This window comes from Euprymna scolopes, chromosome 25, assembly GCF_053919585.1.
Source record: "Euprymna scolopes isolate OS-2025 chromosome 25, ASM5391958v1, whole genome shotgun sequence".
Lineage (NCBI taxonomy): Eukaryota > Metazoa > Mollusca > Cephalopoda > Sepiida > Sepiolidae > Euprymna > Euprymna scolopes.
In genome coordinates, this window is record NC_136506.1 from 59,934,475 (window position 1) to 59,960,754 (window position 26,280).

At 36.0% G+C, this 26,280-nt stretch overlaps 1 protein-coding gene across 3 annotated transcripts in view; it reads right to left on the reverse strand.

Annotated features, from left to right (window-relative positions):
• LOC145247372 (organic cation transporter protein-like) overlaps nucleotides 1-26,280 on the reverse strand; it is a 255,075-nt gene that overhangs the window by 25,734 nt on the left and 203,061 nt on the right. For all 3 annotated transcript variants that reach the window (XM_080109052.1, XM_080109053.1, XM_080109054.1), the window contains one exon: nucleotides 7,879-8,111. In XM_080109052.1, the coding sequence (XP_079965178.1) occupies nucleotides 7,879-8,111 (233 nt within the window). The remainder of the gene's footprint in view (nucleotides 1-7,878; nucleotides 8,112-26,280) is intronic.

The following is a 26,280-nucleotide window of genomic DNA, read 5'->3' on the forward strand; positions in this document are numbered from 1 at the left end:
AGTTTTCTAGCACGGTAGAAAGAGCCCACCTTCTTTGCAGCGGCCCTGGCAACGCTTTCAATGTAATTGTTCCAACTCATGTTTCCTGTGAACGTTAGGCCAAGCAGTTTGAAAGATGTACTCTCAGATATAGAGTCACTGGCCATTGCTATTGGTGGCAGAGAAGGTTTCTTGTAATTATTGAAGGAAACCAGTTTAGTCTTGGCAGCATTGAATGTGACCATCCATTTTTGTCCCCATTCCACTACAGATTGGAGGTCATCCTCTAGTGTTTTTGCCATTTCTTTAGATATATGTTCATTTGTTTTCCTGTCGTGCCAGTTATCATCAGCATATATACCCATCTCAGAGGCAATTTTGTCGGGGAGGTCATTAATGAATATTAGGAACAATAGAGGTCCAAGGATAGACCCCTGAGGCACTCCTGCATTTATATCATATTGTTTAGATGTACGACAATCGAGGACAACCTGGATTTTTCTCTTATCTAAGAAGGATTTAAGTATTCTACCAGTGATACCGTATGATCTAATTTTCCTGAGGAGACCCTTATGCCACACCCTGTCAAAAGCCTTAGATATATCTAGAGCTACCGCTCTGCCCTCCACCACTTTGTCCAGTGAATGGTATATACGTTCAGAGATTACAGTGAGGATGTCTGCTGTGGAACGGGCTTGTCTAAATCCATATTGTTTGTCAGTCAGAAGTTTAGCATCTGTAAGGTGATGGACTAGAGCATGGTTAATTAAGGTCTCAAATATTTTGGCGAAAATTGGGAGGAGGCTAATGGGGCAATAATTAGATGGGTCAGTTCTTTCACCAGAATTCTTGAATACTGGTACCACAGAAGCAGTTTTCTAATAGTCCGGAAAGCAAGATTCATTAAGGCATTTGTCGTAGAGTTTGGAGAGAACTGGAGCTACTTCAGCTGAGCACTGTTTTAATAGCACAGCTGGGATGAGATCGGGTCCACATGCTTTTGAAGTGTCAAGATTTTTTATGATAGCATGCACCTGAGCAGAGGTGATTTTTAGATTGTCGAGCGTGGCGTCTGTCCTTAAAGGAAAGTCAGACAGGGGGTGGTTGGAAGAGTCCAGTGTGAAGTTTGAGGCAAACCGGCTGGCAAGCATATAAGCCTTGTCGGTTGCTGAGCAAACAACCTCGTGATTGTTGGTTAGTGGTGGAATTGTTGATTTCCCATTATTTACTACACTGTTGTAGATTTTCCAGAAGTCATGCGTTCCTAATTTTTGTGCTTCGATGTGTTTTTTAGTGGTTTCAGTAAATTCTCTCTTAGCTGTCGCTATTTCTTTCTTAACGTTACTTCTAGCTTCTATATACTTCTGTCTGTTTGAACTAGACTTATGTTGGTTAAATCTGTGGTATGTATGCTACCTTTGAGCAATGACAGTTGCGCAAGTAGAAGTAAACCATTGGGCAGAGTGGGGCTTGCTATAAAATTTCCACATGGGAACATGTGCTTCAATTGCCATTTTGAACCATTCAGTGGTCTCATTAGCGCACTGTTCAGCAGGAAGAGAAAAAATATTTCCCCATGGAGCATCTCTGGTAAGATCTCTGATGGCTTCCCAGTCAGCCTTTTTATAATATCTCGTTGTTTTGAGCACTGGCTCTTCAGTCTTGGGTCTAGAGTTTAGGGCGATTTCTACCATTATCACTGCATGATCAGCATTCCCGAGTGGGCTGTCAGCATTTGTTATACAATTCTCGGGAACTGTGGTCAGAAACAGATCTAGAAGTGATGCGTGTTGTTCTTGCTGGTCAGGGAAATGGGTTGGAAACGTAACCATTTGTGATACGGAGTGAGATATAGCGAAGCTATGTGTTGTGCTGCCCGCTGCATCTGTGTAAGTAGAGAATCCAAGCCAGTTTTTGTGGTGGTTATTAAAGTTTCCAAATACATGTACTTGTGCACTAGTGTCGAGGGAGAATGCTGTGTCTATGCTGTCAAAGACTTTGTTTATTATGGTGCGGGTCCTGGGTCGAGGGAGAGCGGTAGAGAAAATAAAAGTAGCTAATGTTATGTTGTATGTTTAGTCTAAAGCACAAAGTCTTGATCCTCCGATTCTAGGTTTGTTTCTCTAGTCAAGGGGAGGATGTTACGAATGTAGACTCCAAGTCCGTCCATATGTTTGTCAGAGTCCTTACGGCAGAGTGGGAGATATCCAGGCATGTTAAAGTAGTTAGAGGGGATGGAGGAGTGTAGGTTAGTCTCACTTAGTGCTAAGATATCCGGGGTGTTTGTTAGGAAAAATGCTTCAACATAATTTAAATTAGTTCTAAGCCACGGATGTTCGTAAATACAAGCCCCATGGGAGAAGGCAGGTTCGTTTTGTTTGAGTTTGGGCCTGGTTTTAGCGTAATTTTTTATTGTACTGTCATTTTTCTTTTTTTAGAGTTTCAGTTTAGGTAAGGGGTGCTGAACAAGTGGTTATACAGAATACCAGACATGCAACACAAGCAGACCATCAGCTGTCCTGCCATCTACTAGGATTGTGGCCTCGGGATAGCCCACCGGGGATGAGTGCAGGGTCCCTTTCCATGTGCGACATGGCACTACAAACAACCCTAAACGGATAACGTCACAACGAGCGCGTCATTGTTACCTCATGGAAAAAATGCCATTGGAGGTGGTAGAAGAAGTCACAGATTTTCATGAAAATGTACCTGAGGAAAGACCGTACGACACGCTGAAGCAAGCAATCCTGCAACGAACCGGTGTTTCCAACAAAGCCATGATTCATAACTAATTCACGCAAGTTGAGTTAAAAGACCGTACGCCTTCTCAACTACTTCGCCATATGAAAGCCTTGCTGGGAGACAACAAAATGTCGGACAGCATCATGAAGAGCCTCTGGTTGGGTAAATTACCCCCAACTACCAAGCAAATCCTCGCTCCGATGTCGGAGGAGACGGCAACAGAAAAACTCGCCGACATAGCCGACAGAATTCATGAAAGTTCCCGGAGCCGGCCCACCAACGGCAACCTGACCAAAACCGAGGCAAAGAATTAGTCGAATTAAAGTTTACGGTTGAAAAGCTTTCAAAGCAGCTAGCCAATGTACTTCAAACGCGTCAACATTATCCCAGAAACTACAACGACACACAACAAAGTTACAGGTGAAGAAGTTTAAGCAGGAACCAGTCCACGTCACAAGATAGACAAAATGTTTGCTTCTACCACAAGAGATTCGGCGTCGACGCGAGAAAATGCACCACACCCTGCGCGTTCAAAAAACCAGCGCAGGGAAACAAACCTTCCAGCCAGTAACGATGACGACTGTTGGTGGAGCACAAAAAAAGGTCGTCTGTTTTATATTTATATCCGTGACAAAATCCATGGATATGACTTTTTAATAGACACCGGAGCAGAAATCAGCGTCGTACCGACATCGCATGACCACCCAACAGGGACCCAATTTTTCAGCCTACAAGCCGCCAACGGTACAAAAATACCCACTTTTGGTGAGAAAACTTTAAACTTAAATCTGGGAATGCGAAGGAATTTTTTTCTGAAATTTCACCATAGCCAGCGTGACCACTCCAATTTTAGCCCATTTCAACCTGTCTGTCGACATGACTCATCACACATCGACAACGAAACAAAGATTTTGGTGAGTGGAACTACCTCGAAATTTTTAACCACCGAAATCAGCGCTACCCTACCCGAAGATTTACACGTCCGCCGGTTACTCCAAAAATTTCCTCAACTTTCCCAGCCGTTTAAAAACACGGACCCCATCAAGCATAGCGCTAAGCACTATATTAAGACCACAGGACCGCCCGTCTATTCAATACCCCAGGCACTTGAAACCGGATAAATACAAATTGGCAAAATCCGAGTTTCAAAACCTACTCCACATGGGGATAATACAGCCCTTGAAAAGTGCTTGGTCATCACCACTGCCACATGGTGCAGAAAGCTGACAACGCCCGTGCGGAGATTTTAGATGCTTAAACGCGAAAACAGTTCCGGATAGATATCCTATCCCTCATATCCATGCCTTCGCCAATGGACTTCAAGGTGCCACAATTTTCTCCAAGCTGGACCTCGTAAAGGCATATTTTCAAATTCCAGTCATAGAAGAAGACATTCAAAAAATTGCACTGACCACACTATTTGGCCTTTACGAGTTCCTAAGGATGCCTTTCGGGCTTAGAAACGCCTGTCAAACTTTCCAACGTTCATATTCGCATATGTGGACGACGTTTTAATCGTCAGCAGAAACCTCGAAGAACACCGGCTACACCTGGAACAAACTTTCGAAAGACTGTCATATTTCGGTCTGAAACTAAACACCGATAAATGTGTTTTTTGGCCACCAGGAAGTTCAATTTCTCGGACATTTAATCGACAAGGATGGAATCTCCCCTTTGCCTGAAAAAGTAAGTGCCATTTCAAATTTGCCTCTACCGACATCTGTCAGACAAGTACGCCGTTTTGTAGGCATAATTAACTATTACGACGCTTTTTGCCTAACTGTTCCGCGTTACTCGCATCTCTAATGGACTTGTTAAAAAAACGAACCAAAACCAACAGTTAGTTTTGGAAGGACCTGCACTACAGGCCTTCGAACAATCGAAAACTGCTTTGGCAAACTTCACCAAACTTACATATATCCAAGATAGTGATACAACGGAACTTACGCTTACGACGGATGCATCGGAAATAGCAGTAGGAGCGGTCATTCACAAAATTTCTGACAACAAAATGACCCATATTTCATTCTTCTCTGCCAAATTAAACAAAGCGCAGACTAAATATAGCACTTTCTTGAGAGAGTTACTTGCAATTAAACACTTTAAACATCTCCTCGAAGGCAGAAAATTTTCCATTTATACGGATCATAAACCCTTAACATTTGCTCTACACACACATGTCGATAAATACGGTCCACGAGAAATTCGACATCTTGACTATATAGCTCAATATTCTACCGATATACGTTACGTGAAAGGACAAGAAAATGTTGTAGCTGATGTTTTATCTCGCGCAACAATTGCTTCTTTAAATTCCACTCCACTAAGTATGGAGTTAATAGCACAAGAGCAATTAACCGATACCACGCCCCCAGCTATAATGGACAAAACTTCACTGAAACTGAAAGAAATGCCGATACCATTCGGAACAACAAATTTCTATTGCGATGTTTCACAAAAACACCCTCGTCCTTATATTTCACCCAGCCTCAGACGACAAGTTTTCCAGCTTTTCCACAATTTGTCCCACCCAGGAAAACGCGCCACCGTGAAATTAATAGGAGAATGTTTTGTTTGGCCAAATATGAATACGGACATCCGTAGTTGGACTAAAACTTGCATTCCTTACCAAAAAAAAAAAACAAAAAAAAAAACAAAGTTCACAGGCATACAAAATCACCTTCAGGAACTTTCAGTGTACCAGATGCTAGGTTTACTCATGTTCATATCGACTTGATTGGACCCTTGCCCACTTCAAAAGGACACACCCACGTCATTACCATAGTCAATAGATTCAGCAGATGGCCGACAGCAATACCAGTGAAAGCCGCAACAATAGCCAGAGCGATTTTACAAGATTGGATAGCAATTTTCGGAGTGCCCTCCGTAATCACAACGGACAGGGGCTCACAGTTTCAATTAACTCTTTTCGCTGAATTCAACCATTTGTTGGGAACAAAGCAGGTTAAAACTACTGCCTACCACCCTTATGCAAATGGTATGGTGGAACGGTTTCATAGACAATTAAAAGCATCTTTGGCTATGAACGAAAACGGATTGGTCAGACAATTTGCCACTCATTCTTCTAGCAATTCGTAACACTGTGAAGGAAGATTTGCAGAGCACACCTTAGAATTAGTTTTCGGATCAGAACTGATTTTACCGGGACAATTCTGTGAAAACAATACAGACATTTCCCCAACGACAACTTTTGTAACGGATTTAAAACATAAAATGTCACGATTAAAATTCACCCCAACCAAAAAGCCAGACACGAACATTTTCGTTCCAAGCGATATTCACACCTGTAAATACGTTTTTATCAGGAACGACGCAGTCAAAAAAACACTATTCTGGACCTTATCTAGTTCTCGACAGCATTTTAAAAAGAGATAAAAAAGACATTTTGCAATAGACAGACTTAAATCTGCATTCATAGACGAACAATTACACATTTCTCCTAGTCCAATACAAGAACATACACACTCACAAACTGACAAAAAAATTACAAAAAACAACACACCACAAACAACAACAAAAACAGGTCGGAAAGCTCATTGGCCAAAACATTTCAAACAATACATAACACACACACATATATATATATATATATATATATATATATCTTGGTTTGCAACAAACATATGCAGAATATATATATATATATATATATATATATATATATATATATATATATATATATATATATATATATCCTGGTCTGCAACAAACGTCATTATGACGTCATAATAACGTTGGTCATCAGCGATCCACAACTATGCGTAGTAGAAAAAAGCAATTGTTTTATTTCTGTCCACCATAAATGAACATAGACTCATTTAACGATGGGTACAGTTTGCATCAATAATGCTGAACAACTGAACAGCCATGCAATATAAAAAATAAGAAAGCATAAAAATACATTGCACAATGTTGCACAACAATACACGATCCTGTCAGAACAAATTCTTCGATTTAATATCGACTAGAAGTAAACGACATAAAAAATGTCCACCGAAATTGCAACTCAGCTCAATTTTTATTTCAGTGTTTCCAAAACATTTTAAAGAACTTTCATGCGATTTTTTAAGACAATTTCTAGTTTAATTACAGAATATTTTATTAATATGAAAAAATATCGAAGATTTAACCAAAATTTCAAGTGCCAAATAAACATTTATTTATGCAGAATTTGGAATTTTTTAAAACTAAAGAACTGTATTTTTCAATAATACTGGCAGTAATTAATTTGTCATCGTGATATCAACACTTTTAATTTTCGAAACAAACGTTATTTTTTCAGAGTGCACAGGCCTTATGTTATTTTGCAGATTTTATCCTAATTTTAAATTCCCATTACGAGTCTTTAAACCATTGCTTAAGGGCGATCTTGGTAGACATCGTCAGAGACGGATTTATTTTTAATTTGTCGCTTCTAGGTTTCTTTTCAACCACAAATCACATTATTATTCTGTAGAAGTCAAAGTATTAGGGGGGGGGGCGGCTACAAACTTTAGCCAGAATAATTTCTTTTAGTTTAACCTTTTAAGGTTATGCATTTTCTTTTCAAAAATTACTTATCAGAAATATTTCCTTATGAAAGTATGACATTTGTTAATTCTAAAATGTTTTTATCGTCTGCATTAACTTTCATATTTTTTCTTTTTGTCCTACTTATGAATTTTAGTGAGAACACTTTGCTAATGGCGATTTCTCAGGCCGTGGCTGTGACCCTTACTGTCGGTGCGGAGTTAGATAGAGACTCCAGATATGCAGACCTGCTGAGAACAAACAATTTACTAAGGAGGTCAAGAGTTTAAAGTCGCCTAGGGCACAGTCGCCTTCTTGGCGGCATCATCCTCGTTTTCTCTCGCCGACTCATTAATAGTTTTGTATATTTATCATAAACGTTTCAATGAAAAGAACAACTCTTGTGACGCGCCATTTATTTCATGAAACGAAAATTTATTTCATGAAATTTCATGAAACGAAAAATCTCTGCAAATTCTAATTATTATTTCGTTTATGTAAAGGATTTTGTTTCTCAATATCGCTTATTAGTTAATATGGGTGTCGTATTTAGTATTAGAATCAATTACATCTCTCCTCTCTAGGAAACTTGTACTTTCAATTTAATATTCAAAATGTCTATCTTACCCGTTTCATGGTTCGACATAAGGATTGGAATCATAGTGGCAAGGCAAGAAAGTCCGCCAATGGTCATCACTAGAGCGTGTAGTTTTTTCCTTCCCATTCGATCAAGTAAAACAATGCAGATGGCGTAGGCTGGTAATTCGACAACAGCACCAACCAAAAAGTTGACGTAGACAGAACCGCCGAGGTCGCCGCTGTTCAAAGCCAAACCAAAGTAAACGGTACTCACGGCAATCCTAGAATAAAAAAAAAATATTAAACCATTTTTTATTGTTTTCGTGCAGTCAGAAAATATTTAAAATCAAAGATGCAATTTGAACTTTACGAGATTGGAAAAGAAGTGTGCGATTCTTTTCTCTGAAGAACAATAGAATGTAAAATAAAAAAAGAAAAATCTCAGTTGAATTCGTAAAAGCATTTGGTTGATTTACCATTTTGCTAGAGTTTGGTTTAAAAATGGAATCAAGCTAACAGCCATTAATTATTTTTGTGACTTTGATTTAATTAATCTTTAGTTGTTTTTGAATTCGAAATTGAAAAATAAGTCAAGTCAAACGAATCGATAAATTCACACAATCGATCAAATGAAATGTATAAAAACTATTCTGACAACCATTTTTCACAAATTAAATATGTCATCATTTTTCAAACAGATAAAAAATGTCACAATTTATCAATCAAATAAAAAATGTCACGATTCATCAATCAAATAAAAAATGTCACGATTTTTCAATCAAATAAAAAATGTCACGATTTTTCAATCAAATAAAAAATGTCACGATTTTTCAAGCAAATAAAAAATGTCACGATTTTTCAAGCAAATAAAAAATGTCACGATTAAAAAATATCATTTTTGATGGATTACGATTTCTGTTCCATTTAAAAAGTGAAAATTGTCCGAGAAGGATTCTTTCCGACATTTACCAAATATTTCACGCATATCAGTTGCCATTGTTAATGGCAGATTGCTAATTATAAACTAGATTAAGGAAAATTGCTCTAAAGTTTCGAACAGAAACTGAAGCATGGGTGCATGGAGAGGCACAAGACAGTCTAAAATTGGTAAAATTGTAAGTCGACAAAAGTCGTGAATCTTTTTAAAGTTCGAGGAAAAAGAAAGTATTTAGTTCTCTTCCATTGCAAGAACTGTGACACCAGAATCAGAATGTAGGATTGAGAAGTCAGCGCCTCCGAGGAGGAAGCCCTGTCACCTTTCCCAGGTAAGGGCGTCCCAGGCGATTAGCAATAAAATAACCCATTCTCAAAGAGAGAAGATAAAGCGTAAGAGAATGAACCTCCTAGAAATGCACAAAAACAGTATTACACAACAATCAAAAGGGATAAAGTTATTACGATAATAGTCTTTGTTGATTTTCGTAGCCGAGAATTTCTACAATACACGAATGACTGTTAAATAAAAGAGAAATTATAGACAAAGCAAAAGACAAAACAAAAATAAAACTTTCCTTTCAATGTCCATTATTTAAACTTTTATATATACAAAAAAGAAACAAGAATTTATTAGCATGGCTAATGGAGTCATTACTAGGTCTATGACAACAAAATATTCTTTTCGGTGTTTTCACACAGTTAGACGAAGTTAATCAACCGAGAACCACACCACTCTATATAAAAACATATAAGATATCAACGGATTCACACTCGAGAGTCAAAACAATGAAAAGAATATGCTGTTGTCATAGCCCTAGCCATTGTTAATGACAGAGAACTTTTAGTTTATTTTACTTCTAAATTTTTCAAACTGATTTCGTGAGTATCTGTGAAAATTTTGACTACCATAAACATGTCTATTTTCGAAACAGACAAAAACAATTGTTTGGTAATAAAATGTTTTGGATAAAAAATCTCTATGTGCTGCCAAATTAAAAGCTTGAGTTGTATTGTTCACTATTGAGGTGCTACAAGTTAAAAAAAATCTAAGTAAATCATCTTTCGAATCAAGTGGATGAATTCAGAAATAAAACTGAAAATAACACGAACATTTTTCAACAAAATATTTTGGAAAATTTAATCCGTAGATTCAGTTGTAAAATAATACGTTTCATGTTTGTACGTTTTTTTATTACATTTTTTTAAAATTACATTTTCACCCCAAAAAAGACACAGAGCCACTTTGATGAAGAGGGCTACTATCAGGGAAATAAGTTGTAGGAATGCTATGTAGGGAATTGAGCAGCAAGATGTCGGTTTACATTACACTTGAACTTCTGCATGTCAGTACAGTTGGGGAAGCAGGAACCCAGAGGGGAATTTCAAAGTTTAGCAATTCTGTGGAAGAAACTATCTAGGAATATCTACTGTGTATGGGTGGGGCAAATCTAACATCTATATTACACTTCGCCCCCTGATCGGCTTGAGATAAATTAAGTTCTCAACCACACAACCAGAGTCATGCGCATGCGTACTCTAAAAAAAAAAATCGCGACACACAATGTTTAATTCTTTCACAGTAACACGCAATGTTTAATTCTTTCACAGTAACACGCAATGTTTAATTCTTTCACAGTCACACGCAATGTTTAATTCTTTCACAGTCACACGCAATGTTTAATTCTTTCACAGTCACACGCAATACTTAATTCTTTCACAGTCACACGCAATGTTTAATTCTTTCACAGTCACACGCAATACTTAATTCTTTCACAGTAACACGCAATGTTTAATTCTTTCACAGTAACACGCAATGTTTAATTCTTTCACAGTCACACGCAATACTTAATTCTTTCACAGTCACACGCAATGTTTAATTCTTTCAAAGTCACACGCAATACTTAATTCTTTCACAGTCACACGCAATGCTTAATTCTTTCACAGTCACACGCAATGCTTAATTCTTTCACAGTCACACGCAATGTTTAATTCTTTCACAGTCACACGCAATGCTTAATTCTTTCACAGTCACACGCAATGCTTAATTCTTTCACAGTCACACGCAATGCTTAATTCTTTCACAGTAACACGCAATGCTTAATTCTTTCACAGTCACACGCAATGCTTAATTCTTTCACAGTCACACGCAATGCTTAATTCTTTCACAGTAACACGCAATGCTTAATTCTTTCACAGTCACACGCAATACTTAATTCTTTCACAGTCACACGCAATGCTTAATTCTTTCACAGTAACACGCAATGTTTAATTCTTTCACAGTCACACGCAATACTTAATTCTTTCACAGTAACACGCAATGCTTAATTCTTTCACAGTAACACGCAATGCTTAATTCTTTTCTTTCACAGTCACACGCAATGCTTAATTCTTTCACAGTCACACGCAATGCTTAATTCTTTCACAGTCACACGCAATGCTTAATTCTTTCACAGTCACACGCAATGCTTAATTCTTTCACAGTCACACGCAATGCTTAATTCTTTCACAGTAACACGCAATGCTTAATTCTTTCACAGTCACACGCAATGCTTAATTCTTTCACAGTCACACGCAATGCTTAATTCTTTCACGGTCACACGCAATGCTTAATTCTTGCACAGTCACACGCAATGCTTAATTCTTTCACAGTCACACGCAATGCTTAATTCTTTCACAGTAACACGCAATGCTTAATTCTTTCACAGTCACACGCAATGCGTAATTCTTTCACAGTAACACGCAATGCTTAATTCTTTCACAGTAACACGCAATGCTTAATTCTTTCACAGTCATACGCAATGCTTAATTCTTTCACAGTCACACGCAATACTTAATTCTTTCACAGTAACACGCAATACTTAATTCTTTCACAGTCACACGCAATACTTAATTCTTTCACAGTCACACGCAATACTTAATTCTTTCACAGTCACACGCAATGCTTAATTCTTTCACAGTCACACGCAATGCTTAATTCTTTCACAGTCACACGCAATACTTAATTCGTTCACAGTCACACGCAATACTTAATTCTTTCACAGTCACACGCAATGTTTAATTGTTTCACAGTCACATGCAATGTTTAATTCTTTCACAGTCACACGCAATGCTTAATTCTTTCACAGTCACACGCAATGCTTAATTCTTTCACAGTAACACCCAATGCTTAATTCTTTCACAGTCACACGCAATACTTAATTCTTTCACAGTCACACGCAATGCTTAATTCTTTCACAGTCACACGCAATACTTAATTCTTTCACAGTCACACGCAATGCTTAATTCTTTCACAGTAACACGCAATGCTTAATTCTTTTCTTTCACAGTCACACGCAATGCTTAATTCTTTCACAGTCACACGCAATGCTTAATTCTTTCACAGTCACACGCAATGCTTAATTCTTTCACAGTCACACGCAATGCTTAATTCTTTCACAGTCACACGCAATGCTTAATTCTTTCACAGTCACACGCAATGCTTAATTCTTTCACAGTCACACGCAATGCTTAATTCTTTCACAGTCACACGCAATGCTTAATTCTTTCACAGTCACACGCAATACTTAATTCTTTCACAGTCACACGCAATGCTTAATTCTTTCACAGTAACACGCAATGCTTTATTCTTTCACAGTCACACGCAATGCTTAATTCTTTCACAGTAACACGCAATTCTTAATTCTTTCACAGTAACACGCAATGCTTAATTCTTTCACAGTCACACGCAATGCTTAATTCTTTCACAGTAACACGCAATGCTTAATTCTTTCACAGTCACACGCAATGCGTAATTCTTTCACAGTCACACGCAATGCTTAATTCTTTCACAGTCACACGCAATGCGTAATTCTTTCACAGTCACACGCAATGCTTAATTCTTTCACAGTAACACGCAATGCTTAATTCTTTCACAGTAACACGCAATGCTTAATTCTTTCACAGTCACACGCAATGCTTAATTCTTTCACAGTCACACGCAATACTTAATTCTTTCACAGTCACACGCAATGCTTAATTCTTTCACAGTCACACGCAATACTTAATTCTTTCACAGTCACACGCAATACTTAATTCTTTCACAGTCACACGCAATGCTTAATTCTTTCACAGTCACACGCAATACTTAATTCTTTCACAGTCACACGCAATACTTAATTCTTTCACAGTCACACGCAATGCTTAATTCTTTCACAGTCACACGCAATGCTTAATTCTTTCACAGTCACACGCAATGTTTAATTCTTTAACAGTCACACGCAATGCTTAATTCTTTAACAGTCACACGCAATGCTTAATTCTTTCACAGTCACACACAATGCTTAATTCTTTCACAGTCACACGCAATGTTTAATTCTTTCACAGTCACACGTAATGTTTAATTCTTTCACAGTCACACGCAATGTTTAATTCTTTCACAGTCACACGCAATGCTTAATTCTTTCACAGTCACACGCAATGCTTAATTCTTTCACAGTCACACGCAATGCTTAATTCTTTCACAGTCACACGCAATACTTAATTCTTTCACAGTCACACGCAATACTTAATTCTTTCACAGTCACACGCAATGTTTAATTCTTTCACAGTCACACGCAATACTTAATTCTTTCACAGTCACACGCAATATTTAATTCTTTCACAGTCACACGCAATGTTTAATTGTTTCACAGTCACACGCAATGTTTAATTCTTTCACAGTCACACGCAATGTTTAATTCTTTCACAGTCACACGCAATACTTAATTCTTTCACAGTCACACGCAATGCTTAATTCTTTCACAGTCACACGCAATGCTTAATTCTTTCACAGTCACACGCAATGTTTAATTCTTTCACAGTCACACGCAATAATTACTACAAAAAGGGAAACTTTTCTCATTTTGTATCAAACAAATTTCAATCAATATTAATTCTGTATAAATGTATCGTGATAGACTTTATGTATATCTTTTTTCGTGCTTTTAAAAACTATTTTCCAACATTTTTAACGTATTTATTATAATTTGTCAGCACAACGAAAGAGAAAGTTGGAAAGAAGTACCTCAGAAAATCAAGGAAACTGCTAGAAACTAAGCTATATAGTGGAAACCTAATTAAAGGAATTAAAACATGGCCATTGTCACTAGTAAGATACAATGGACCGTTCATAAGTTTGAGTAAAGAACTGAGGAATCTCAACCAGAGGACTAGGAAACTCATGACCATTCACAATGCCCTATACCAAAAAGATGATACTGACAGACTACATGTGAAAAGAAAAGTTGGGGGAAGAGGGCTGGTTTGTTTAGAAAACTGTAAATAACACACACACACACACACACACACACACACACACACACACACACACACACACACACACACACACACACACACACACACACAAAGAATTAGAAAAATACATAATGCAGAACACAGAAAGAATAATTACTGCAGCAAGAGGCACTGAAAAAACAAACAAGATAGAAAAAGAAGAGACACGGGATAAGATGAGGAAATAAAATGAGAAGAGTAACAGCTAAACAGATGATTCGTAAGGATTACAAAAGGTGGGACTAACGAAAACGCCTGGAATTGACTACAAAAAGGAAAGCTAAACAAGGAAACTTAATTCCTAATAATAACCGCACAAGATAACGTAATTAGGAAAAGTTCTGCGAGATTAGAGATTTTGTCGTTTCAGCAGACCACAGGGAGATCAAGGAAACAGAGAAGTAAAACAAATACACGGAACTGGCTCGAAAATATGGAAGATGAACAAAGTTAAGATAACACTAATAGTAGGAGCACTAGAAATAATACCAAAAAACTTTGGAAAAGGAATGGAAGAGAATCAGAGGTATGGCTGAGACGATACAATAATAGCGGCTCAAATATTAAGAGAAACCTTTGAATGCTGACACTAATACACATGAGTTACAGGCGCAAGCCGGGCATATATATAGAAACTGCTGCAGAGGTAAAACACAAAGACACACCACGTGAAAGCAAGACAACTGATATTATAAGTTAACCCCCCCCCCTAAAAACACCTCCCCCTAAAAAAGGGGGAGAGATATTGGCATCAACAGGCAACATACCAAAGAATTGAAGCGGGTCGAGAAGGATGGAAAAACTGAGGAGATAAAGCACTAGCCAGACTGTCGCTGGGTGAGTAAGTAGAGGACTGGGACCTTGGATAGGCTTATTGCCCCCCAAATTCCAATGAAGACCAGTGCTCACTGCCAACGAAAAATCAATGGTAAACGGATGTTACGATAATGAAAATTTATCCGCAAAGGTTATCGAAAAGAAAAGAGTACTTGAAATCTGGGGAAACTTTTCGTCACCCAGACTCTAGAGAACACCACAAGTTGTTATCAAAGAGAAATCTTTAATGGAAACCTGTGTGGTTACTTCTAGTGAGTAAATAATTTCATACGCCGGGCAACGCCGACTATGGACAGCTATTTTATTATGGACCAGTAGTCCCTACCTAGGACTTTTATTTATTTATTTTCTTTTTATTAAACTATGCTTTTTTTTTGTTTTTGTTTACTAAAATATAGTTTTGTTTTTTAATCGCTCGGATGTTATTTTTATCTTTTTAATATTAATGCCCTTACAAATAAATAACTAGTATCGATTCCCCCACCAAAGTTAGTTTGTGCGGTGTTTACAGAGATACATCTTAGTCACGCGTCACCCCCCCCCCTCTCTCTCTCTCTCTCTCTCTCTCTCTCTCTCTCTCTCTCTCTCTCTCTCATATACATATATCATAGATATGGAAATTCATATGATTATATTATAGTTATTCAACTATATTTAAGGAAAAAGCGGAATCGATTTTCATGTGGAGAGTGTTATGTGTTCTACTTTTCAGGTGAGGTGGTCTGTCATTCAGTGTCGTGTAGGCTTTATTCTTGAGTTTTTTTTAAGTTCATTTAGCACTTCATTTAGCAGTGCATTTAGCACTTCATTTAGCAGTGCATTTAGCACTTCATTTAGCACTTCATTTAGCAGTGCATTTAGCACTTCATTTAGCACTTCATTTAGCAGTGCATTTAGCAATTAGGGAGGAGAAATGATGTAAGTAATCATCTTCATCACTTTCACTATCGACGTGCGTTTAATTCTCCTTGGGATTTGGTGTCGATGGTTGCGAGATTTTCTCCTGTGTCTGCTTTTCTTTCTGCGTTCCCTTCATTACCCAATGTCCCTTGCTTCCATGCTCATCCATACTCATTAATGGCTGATATCACAATTTCCACACTTCCTGCTTCGGTTAATGTTAAATGTTTGTTTAGTCATTTTCCGTGATAAAGCTTTTGTACTTCTGGCCTTCGATCAGTTGGTTTGCTATGTTGTTGTCTTTTGGTTTGCTATGTTGTTGTCTTTTGGTTTGCTATGTTGTTGTCTTTTGGTTTGCTATGTTGTTGTCTTTTGGTTTGCTATGTTGTTGTCTTTTGGTTTGCTATTGAGTTCATTCCGGAAAGCGTTACATGGTGTTGACAATATGAGCTCTCGCTCAGCTCCTCATTTGTGAAGTCACATTTTTTGTGCTAATGTTCTGGCTCGTGCAATGGAGTCGTCCTATGATTCTGACAGTGGAGTCTGTGGATCTTAAAATTTACATTTACTCTAAGTTGGTATTCGGAACAGTTCCATAGGTTCTCTGCTCAGGTGATGTCTTTTGTTGACCACTGAGGCCACTTGCATTTAAGCGTTTTAGGCCTGGGTCCCTATTATTATATAGCAAATTTTCCTGTTTTGCTTGTTTTTTTCCTCAGTTATTTTTTCATTTTCTATGTATAGATTCATTTGTTTAAAAAGCACTGTTTAAATATTCAAACAAACAAAAACACATTTACAAATAAATTGAAAAAATTTAATTTGTTTATTTTTAATATTCTTGAAATGGCTATATAAAAACTTTGACCGCTTCGAATTCAAAGTTCAGTCACACTTTTAGAAACAAAAAAGCCCCCCCCCGATTAAAAAAAGTAAATCGAAAAAGCCCCTCCCCCTAAAAAGAAGCAAATTGAACATTTCCTTTATTTACGAAAAAAAAAAAAAGTGTCTTTACAAAGAATAAAAAAATAAAACACATTACGCACGTGTTTAGCTAATTCTTTTTTTCGGTCGTTCGGGCATTCGCAGCTATTTTTATTGAAACAAAAATTGTTTTGATTTATTTTAATTTATTTTTTTGGTGGTAGGCGGGGGTTTTATTTTGAACGCACGGGCAACAAAAAGTGCTCAATATCTGGGGAATAGTTTCTTCTCTTTGTATTCCTTTAGCCGAAATAGAGTGTCACTAGCAGTGTCAGAAACCGATCTTAAGAATGCGTGAAAAAAATTGAATAATTCGACCTCCTATTTTTACAAGCTTATAACTACTTGAAAAATATAATTATAACCCTATTTTTTTTCAATTAAAGGAGCCAAGACCAAATTAAAAAAAAATAATAATAAAATAAAAATAACAGGTTTAATAGCAAATTATGCAATATTTGTTTTTTAAATCGGTTTTCTTTTAAAAAGAGTTGAAGAAAATCAACGAAATTTTACTTACTTCGGTTAAAAATAGACAAATTTTACTTATAAGATTTCGCCTTAAAAAAAAAAAACACTCGAGGAATTTTTTTTCTTTTCTCAAAGAAATACATAAATTTTTGATTATATTTTCATTCTTTTTTATCAAGTGAATTTTTTTTTTAGTGGAAGCTTGTGTTATGCTTAGATGGTCAAGTAAATATCGGATGCTTACGACAATTTTTCCTATTTCATTCAATGTTTTCTTTTTTTAGATATTTAAAAAGAATCACTCGATGAAGAAGTATTAAAATATATTAATCAAAAACTCATGTAAATACATGAGTTTTTGATTAAGAGAATAAAAAATTTAAAGAATCGGTAGAGTGGTTTTTTGTTTAACTGCAAAAACTTATAAGTGAATGTGTTCATTTTTAAAGTACGGAGGCCCCAAAATAATAATTTTGGTTTGCAGCACGCAATAGAAAGAGACATTAATTGTGGTGCTTAGAAGTCACCGGAAGATAAACGAGAAGAAAATCAGATATTTGTCTCCCTTTATTTGAACAGTGAAAAAAATGTGAGTTCGCGTTTTTTTGGAATCCATATTAAAAAAAGTATTTTATTTAAAAAGGACATGGAATATATAGATAAATTCTTAACAATGAACAATGGAAGTACTCATTGAATAGTATTTTTATAGGTAAGTGATTTTTTGGAATTTATATATATATTTTTATAATCGAAGTAAGTAAAATTTCGTTGATTTTCTTCAAATCTTTTTTTTTTTTAAAGAAAACCGATTAAAAAAAACAATTATTGCATAATTTGCTATTAAACCTGTTATTTTTTTTAGATTTTGGTCTTTGCTCCTTTAATTAAAAAAATTAGGGTTTGATTTACATTTTTCAAGAAGTTATAAGCTTCAAAAGACTAAATATTCCAGTCTTTACCACGAATTTTTCATGGCGATTTCTGATACTGCTAGAAAACAGATTAAAAAAAAATATTGTATATTTTTCGATAAAACCTTTTATTATTTTAAAGTTTGGTCTTTGCTCCTTTTATTGAAGCAAAAAATTAGGGTTTAAATTACATTATTCATATTGTTACAAGCTTCGAAAGATAGCGAGTCTATTAATCACTCCTTTTTTAATGGCGACTTCTGACACTTCTACACATCCGCAGTGATACGTAATTAGCCGCACTCCTTACCAAACTCCCGTTTCTGTTGAATTAATCAGCCCAAATCCCCAAAAGTGTAAGTTATATTTGTCCACTAGAAACGTGTGCAGGTGCTCGAAACACTGAACACACCCAAGAAAGTAAAACCAATATGTCAGAAAAGTTAAATACCCCTTTTTCTCACGGGAAAATTTTTAGCAGTTTGTTTACCTGTGGAAGTACAGAGGAAGAGTTTAACACAAAGTTAACTTTTACTGGAAATATAACTCTCCAAAAGGAGCACTCTAATAGTTTTCCGATGTACGGTTTTATTATGAATTAAACTTAACGCTTCTGAAACATATATGTGTTTATGCAATAATACTCACCATAACTGAACCCCTGTGGAAATGAGACTCAAAACGATTCTATGGCCAATGGCGAGGAGTTCAATTCCACTGCAAAGTTATGGAATTCTTTACCGAAGCCGCCAATTTTTAATCAGTTGCAACGAGTCGTTCTATTTTTAATCAATTGCAACGAGCTGTTCTAAGCACGAATTATGTGAAAAAGATAAAATGATTAACTTTGATTGTTCAATAAATATGATGGGGAACTGAACTCGTAAAAATCGATTCGTTGTAGTGTATGAAAACTCAACTGTCAAACATGATAGTTGATGAATCACTGATTGTCTCAGCTTAGCATCATAATAGCCGAAACTCGCTAAATTCATTATATTTTTTAGTAAAATTCTAGTTGCTTATTTTCCATAATTTTCGGTGTACGATATTATTTGTGAATTTTATACAGTTTTCCTCTCATTTTATTTATGGCTGCCATATTTAAAAACCACAACATATTTCACAACCACAAGAACAAATCGATTCTGTATTTATAGGCCCCCCCTCCCCCACTGTCGCACCGTGTTGTTGTTTTTCTTATTTATATTGTTTCGCACTTTTACCATATCTTGTTTTCGATTTCTCGGCTATTATTAACTATACTGAACGAATGCCAAAATAATTGCGATTTAAAATAAAATTGGGCGATTTTATTATTATTATTATTATTATTATTATTATTATTATTATTATTATTATTATTATGATGATGATGTCGAAAAGAAAAAAAGGGTGAAAATAACAAATAAGCAACAAATAAATGTTACCAAAGGCAATATAAGTTACCTGCTAAGTTTTTTTTTTTTTCTTTTTTTTGGTTTCTTTTAAAATATTAAAAAAATGCTTTTATTTACATTTTCATCCTTGTATTCTGATGCCATTTTTTTCTGGATGTGAAGAATCGACGATTATCGGTCCCTCCCAATAAAAACGAAAAATTAAACAAAATTAAACAAAGTACAACTAATAATATTTCGACTCTTCAAATTACTGTTTTTATATTGACTATTATTTTCGCAACGTTTCCATCGATGTAATCTTAAAACTTCTTGTCGAACACAGGAATCTGTATGGAATTTCGAACGGAACTCTTTATTCAATTCATATGTTCTCGTTCCGTCAGCCATGACTGAGTAGAAGTCCTAAGTAATTTGCAATTGTCCTTGTGCAAGAACTCCTGTACTTAATACAACTCAGTTGTACATTACACTCTTCAATGCGGACGACACTCAAAATGTAATTGTGAAGTACTTAGGTTTTCTACGAAGAGAGCATGCTACCCCCGTTCGACAAGATATACCTGAAGAAGGTCGGAAATTACATCGACCGAAACGTGAAAATAACACTTAAGATGAGAACAATAATCCAAATAATACGAAAATTCATCCGCATCTAAAAAAATGTCAAAAACAAATTACAGCTAATAGAAATTATACAGATCGGTTGAAAATTAATTTTTCTGCCGATTATTGCCAGTTATTAGTTGTATTTTTGCTTAATTTTCAATTTTCGAGTTGTAAAACATACGGCAGCGATGCTTGGTCGACACCTTGGGAAACTCCATAGTACTTTTAGCAGATTATTACAATACAATAAAACGACATTAAGACACAAAAAACTCATCGAAATAAGTAGAGAAGTAAATTTCAATGTTTTTGGTGACGTTTGTTTATTTGTTGATTATTTGTTAATTTTACTTTTTATTTCTGTTAAATGAAAAAGGGCAATAAAAATAATAAAATAACAAAACAAAAAATAATAAAATAGAAAACAAAAAATAATAAAATAACAAAACAAAGAATAATGAAGAAAAAAAGCAAAAAAAATACGCGACAAATAAATGTTATCAAATGTAAGATACGTTCTTCTACCAACCTGGATATTTGTGTTTTAACTTATTTTAAAGCGTTTTATGTTCAAAACAAGCAGCTTGTTGAGTTAAAACGAGAAAAAAAAAAACATGACTGTCATAATTATTGCACGAAGACACTTAACAATCGCTCAAAAATCGAAAATTAAACAAAATATTAGTAGAAACATATCTAATAAATGTTACCAATCGTGCGACAATATGTTCTACCAATATTGTTTGACTTTCAATTTTTGAGCGATTACCAAGGACCCTTTTGCAATATCTGTGTCAGGTTTTTTTGTTCTTTGTTAAAACAAAATATACACTTTAAAATAAGTTAAATCGCAAAAAAAAAAAAAAAATTAAATAAATAAAATAAAATAAAATAAAAATATTCAGAGTGCAGAAGAGTAATTTATCTTGCCTTTGGTACTTGTTTTTTCCATACCCTTTTTGCCCTATTATAATAACAAATACCCAAAGCCGGGAAAGCCCTAAAATTCTTATATTTTACTCGAGTAAGGGATTTTATAAAACGTTATAGTGACTAGAGTCAAATGCCCACTTTTTTTTTGTAATTTCATGTCATTTACATTTATAATATATTTTTTTATTTGTTAAAAATGTTAATTATTTTTTGTTAAACTAATTCTCAACGTAAATAATTCAATTGACTTGTAAACAATTTATAAAAATGCACCCCCTTCGTTTTTATTTTATTTTATTTTACCTTTACTTAATAGATAAAAACAATTTATTTGCGTAGTAAGACGTTTATGCAGCGAACGGGCAAAATGCCTTGGGTGATAATAAGTGCAGTTAGCAATCCAACAACAACAACAACAACAACAAAAACAACAACAATAATAATAATAATAATAATATGTTTGTCTTTAGAAGAAGAAGAAGAAAAAGAAAAAGAAGAAGAAGAAGAAGAAGAAGGTAAGTAGTAAATATAAACATGACGAGCAAATAAATGCCAAGGGCAACCTTGTCTTTCTAAGATATGGTTAGTACGACAGCCGTCGTATACATTCAATTTTTCATTAGGAGAGGGAGAGACACGCACGCACACACACACACACACACACACACACACACACACACACACACACACACACACACACACACACACATATATACACACACATATAGATAGATAGATATAGAGATAAATAGATAGATATAGATCCCATCTAGATTAAAAGTTACTACTACTACTACTACTACTACTACATATGATCTGCGATAAAAGCATCTCTGAGATGAGATTTGATATTTTCAAGGTTGTAAATAAATTATAAACAATTAAAAAAAAATGTACGCATCGTGCAGTGAGCTGTGACCTAAATTAGTTGAAGCAACGAAGAAAAAAAAAAGGCAAGATTCTAAAAGTATTAAGTTTCGGATAAGTCTTTGATGGGAATCTCCGTATTCACGCTTGAAATATCGCCCCTTTTTAGGATAGGCAGCAACATTTGATAGGGCAGCGGTTCGAGGAATTAGTTTGTAGCTTTCGGCTATCAGTTTAAGGAATTTGGTGAGAAATAGACAAATAGGAGTGCCCAGAAATTCGTAACAACAACAATTATTATTATTATTATTATTATTACTACTACTACTACTACTACTACTACTACTACTACATATGATCTGCGATAAAAGCATCTCTGAGATGAGATTTGATATTTTCAAGGTTGTAAATAAATTATAAACAATTAAAAAAAAATGTACGCATGTCGTCGTGCAGTGAGCTGTGACCTAAATTAGTTGAAGCAACGAAGAAAAAAAAAGGCAAGATTCTAAAAGTATTAAGTTTCGGATAAGTCTTTGATGGGAATCTCCGTATTCACGCTTGAAATATCGCCCCTTTTTAGGATAGGCAGCAACATTTGATAGGGCAGCGGTTCATTAAGAGGAATTAGTTTGTAGCTTTCGGCTATCAGTTTAAGGAATTTGGTGAGAAATAGACAAATAGGAGTGCCCAGAAATTCGTAACAACAACAATTATTATTATTACTACTACTACTACTACTACTATCACCACCACCACCACCACCACCACCACCACCACCACCACTGTTTTAATGGTCCATATAGTTTCACCGGACTAATGAAGTTACATTTAATGTTCAATTCTAAGGATGAAGAAATTTAGTATCTGTTCTGTTTGTAGCAACCGCTAGATACGGCCGGAACAAATCCTGGGCAGGAACAATTCAGAGCAATCACCGTTTTCAACACGCACGCGTATGAAGAACGTGCATGATGTGACCACTCGTACACATGGAGCAAAGGAACTATGTTACGTTTCCGCGTGTAGAGATACAACAAAATGGCTAGAACTTTCGAGGGCACCTCTATATAAAGATTTAACCGTCAAAATTCAAACAGCCCAGGATGCAGTTCTACAAGTAGTCATCACATGCACCGTCTACTTAGGCATAAAACAGCTTCGCCGAGAATGCCGTGAAAATCAAATCAGTTTTTTTTTCTCTCTTGTCTCCCCAAGGCTGGACGCCAGAATAACGCCTTGAATTTGTGCACCATGCACATGCACATGCACATGCACCTTTAGGTTAGCAATTTTAAACTCCATGCTTTTCTCACGAAATTCTCATTTAGCTAATCCTGCATAATGAACACTCATTACAAGAAAACAATGACGTTGTGTCTAGTTAAGATATAGGAACATTACATAACGAAAAATGACAACAGGACACAAGCGTTTGGTTATTCATCTACGATGTATGCGAGATGTTTTACTGACAACGCCATGACAGTGCACTTCTCTCCTCAACTCGGGGAGAGCTCAGATTAAGAATTGATAACTCAACATTAAGTTAACCTGTTATTTAAAAAAAATTGTTTATTGTCGAGCTGGAAGTCCTTAAATCTAGAGGGTAGTCGTTTGTTAGGTCTTGACCTACTCTCTAGTTCTTTGTTCTATATTATCTCTGTTGTATGCGGGGTTTCATTCTCTATTTGCGTCTAGGGTGCGGAAGGTGGTGCTTTGTGTTTGAGGGTGTTGGCTTTCCGAGTGTACTTGGTTGGGTAGGATAGGTGATTGTGGAGCATGGATGCCCACCTTATCGTTTGGTAAGGTGTCATCATGGCCCATCCTGTCGTTTGGTAGGGTGTCATCATGGGCCAGGTTGCAGGTACGTGTGTTTATTTTGCGGAGGTAACGGCGGTTTTGGAGTGTGGTTCTCCTGCTACCGTTGACCACTATGTGGTATTGTCTGTGATGGAGGATTTCAACAACTGTGCCTGTGTTGTCCCAATGTAGGGGTTTTGGTCCATGTTGATTTTGAATTGGCATGTGTTCCCCGATTCTTAGTGGGTTGAGTTGTTGCCTGTTTCTAGTATGTTTGGTGATGTTAATGAACCGCTGGTTGATGGCCCTCTCGCGCATATCGGCGAGTTCCAACCACTCACGGCGGAATTTCGTTAGGTTTGGTAAGTGGTCATTCAGGAGATGGGTGAATAGAAGTTCTGCTGGTGATACATATGTATCGGGCAGTGATGGGTTGGAGTAGAAGTGCTTTTACCACTTCGTCTGTGTCCAGTGAACCATTGGGGCTAATGTTTGTTGTTAGTATCTGCTTCATGTGCTTGACAGCTGCCTCGGTTCTACCACTGTTTTGCAGGTAATAGGCTGATGACACTCGCAGAGATATGCCACATGTTTTTAGAAATGTCTTCCATTCATTGGGGTTGTATGGGGATCTACCATCATAAGAAATTTCCTCTGGCACACCATAATTCACAAAGTATCTACGTAAAACGTTGCATACTCTGGATACCTCTGTCCAACTTGAATATCTGTCAGCATATATCATATATTTCCGTCCAGCGACGTTGAAAATATTTGTCACTGTTGACTGGAATGTTGTTTAGTTTATTAAATTTTGGTTGGATAAGATCTTAAGGGTTTATTTTACAATCCACGAAAAAGTGGTAAAAAACAAATGTATAACAAATAAATGTTATCAAAGGCAAGATAAGTTACCCTTCTACCTATATGGAAAAGATTTTAGTGGTTTTATTCATTTAAAACGTTTATTCAATTCGAAAACTGGTGTCGAGCGGTAGGTGATAACAAGAAAAATGTCCGCGATTTTTTTCATAAGGATTTTCTCTACAAATTCACCCTGTGTCCCTATTTCTTACGTAAGTTCAACTTTGATGATTTTAAAGAGATATTTTTTATGAACTTTTTATTTATTTATAACCCCCACACTTAACACTGAAGTACTGGTGTTACCAATCTTAGATATGGGGAATTCTGAAATGGTTAACATTTCCGGATTTATTCTTAGAATTAAGCTAAATTTTGATAGTGATAATTGGTCGAAACAATCTCAAGATGTGAACTTATAATACGACTAGAAAAAAATCATTTGATGCTATTTATAAAGTGTTCTAAGTTAAAGTTACTTTCGTTATTCATTATTTATTATTCATTATTTATTATTTATTATTTATTATGATAGTTTTTCAAAGAAGGGAAAGAGAATGATTTACGTTGTATTGGAGATGTCCGGGGTTTTGTGCTGCACTGGCATAATTTTTATGTCGCAACTAAACCCCATATGGCAAATGTGACTTCCTTCTCCACCCCATTGGTCATTTTTGAGACCGCGGGAGGTTGTTAGGTCGACGTTAAATAAGGAGGCATTTAGGAACTGCAAACATTCCTTGTTTAAAATCCCTTTAAAATGCATGTTGCTTTTTTTTCTCTCATACGTGAAGCCACAGATCACGTAATGGCGGCGCGGTCAACTATTAGTTGATTTAACCACATAAAAAGCCTCAAAAGTTCACATTCTTCTTTCCCTCCTTGTCGGTTTTATTACCGAAACGACAACATCGTTTATCTTCTGCCCTTGTTTCGTGTTTTCATTCTCCTCGACAAAACAGACATCTGTCGGCGTGCATCTACATAACTTAGGAAATGGGCCTTTTCATCTACACGCGTATTAAAAAGATATTCACTTTTCAATAATTTGCTTAAACTCACTATGATTGATTTTCTTCTAATAAAGAATGATTTTATTAGATTCAATAAGTGTTGATGGCTGAGAATGCTCAGTATTAATAATTAATAATGAATGAACTTGATTTGCTTTTTTTAAAAAATATCTGCTTGATATTTTCATCAGCGTGTGAGCAAGAAGTGAATTTCTTTAGGATGTGCATATTTTTGGTGTACAAGATACAATTTGCACAATTCCAACGAACACTAAATGAAAAAGAAATACACTACGAAATAATGTAAAATAAACTTTTGCTTATTTACGTTAAAAGGAAAGAAATTACATTTTTTGTGTGCAAATGTGACAGTCTGTACAAAATGGAAGAGAAGAAGAAAGTAAGGAATTAGGAGTGTGAGAAAAAAAGAAATAGACGACGTGTTGCGAACGAGGTGAGAGAGTCAAGCAATGTTCCTTGGTGATCGATATAGCCTGTTATGTGGTCTGCGGTATTCGCTCTGCGTGCTCTCTCTCTCTCTCTCTCTCTCTCTCTCTCTCTCTCTCTCTCTCTCTCTCTCTCTCAAGAAGTTGTTTTTAGCCTTTTTAT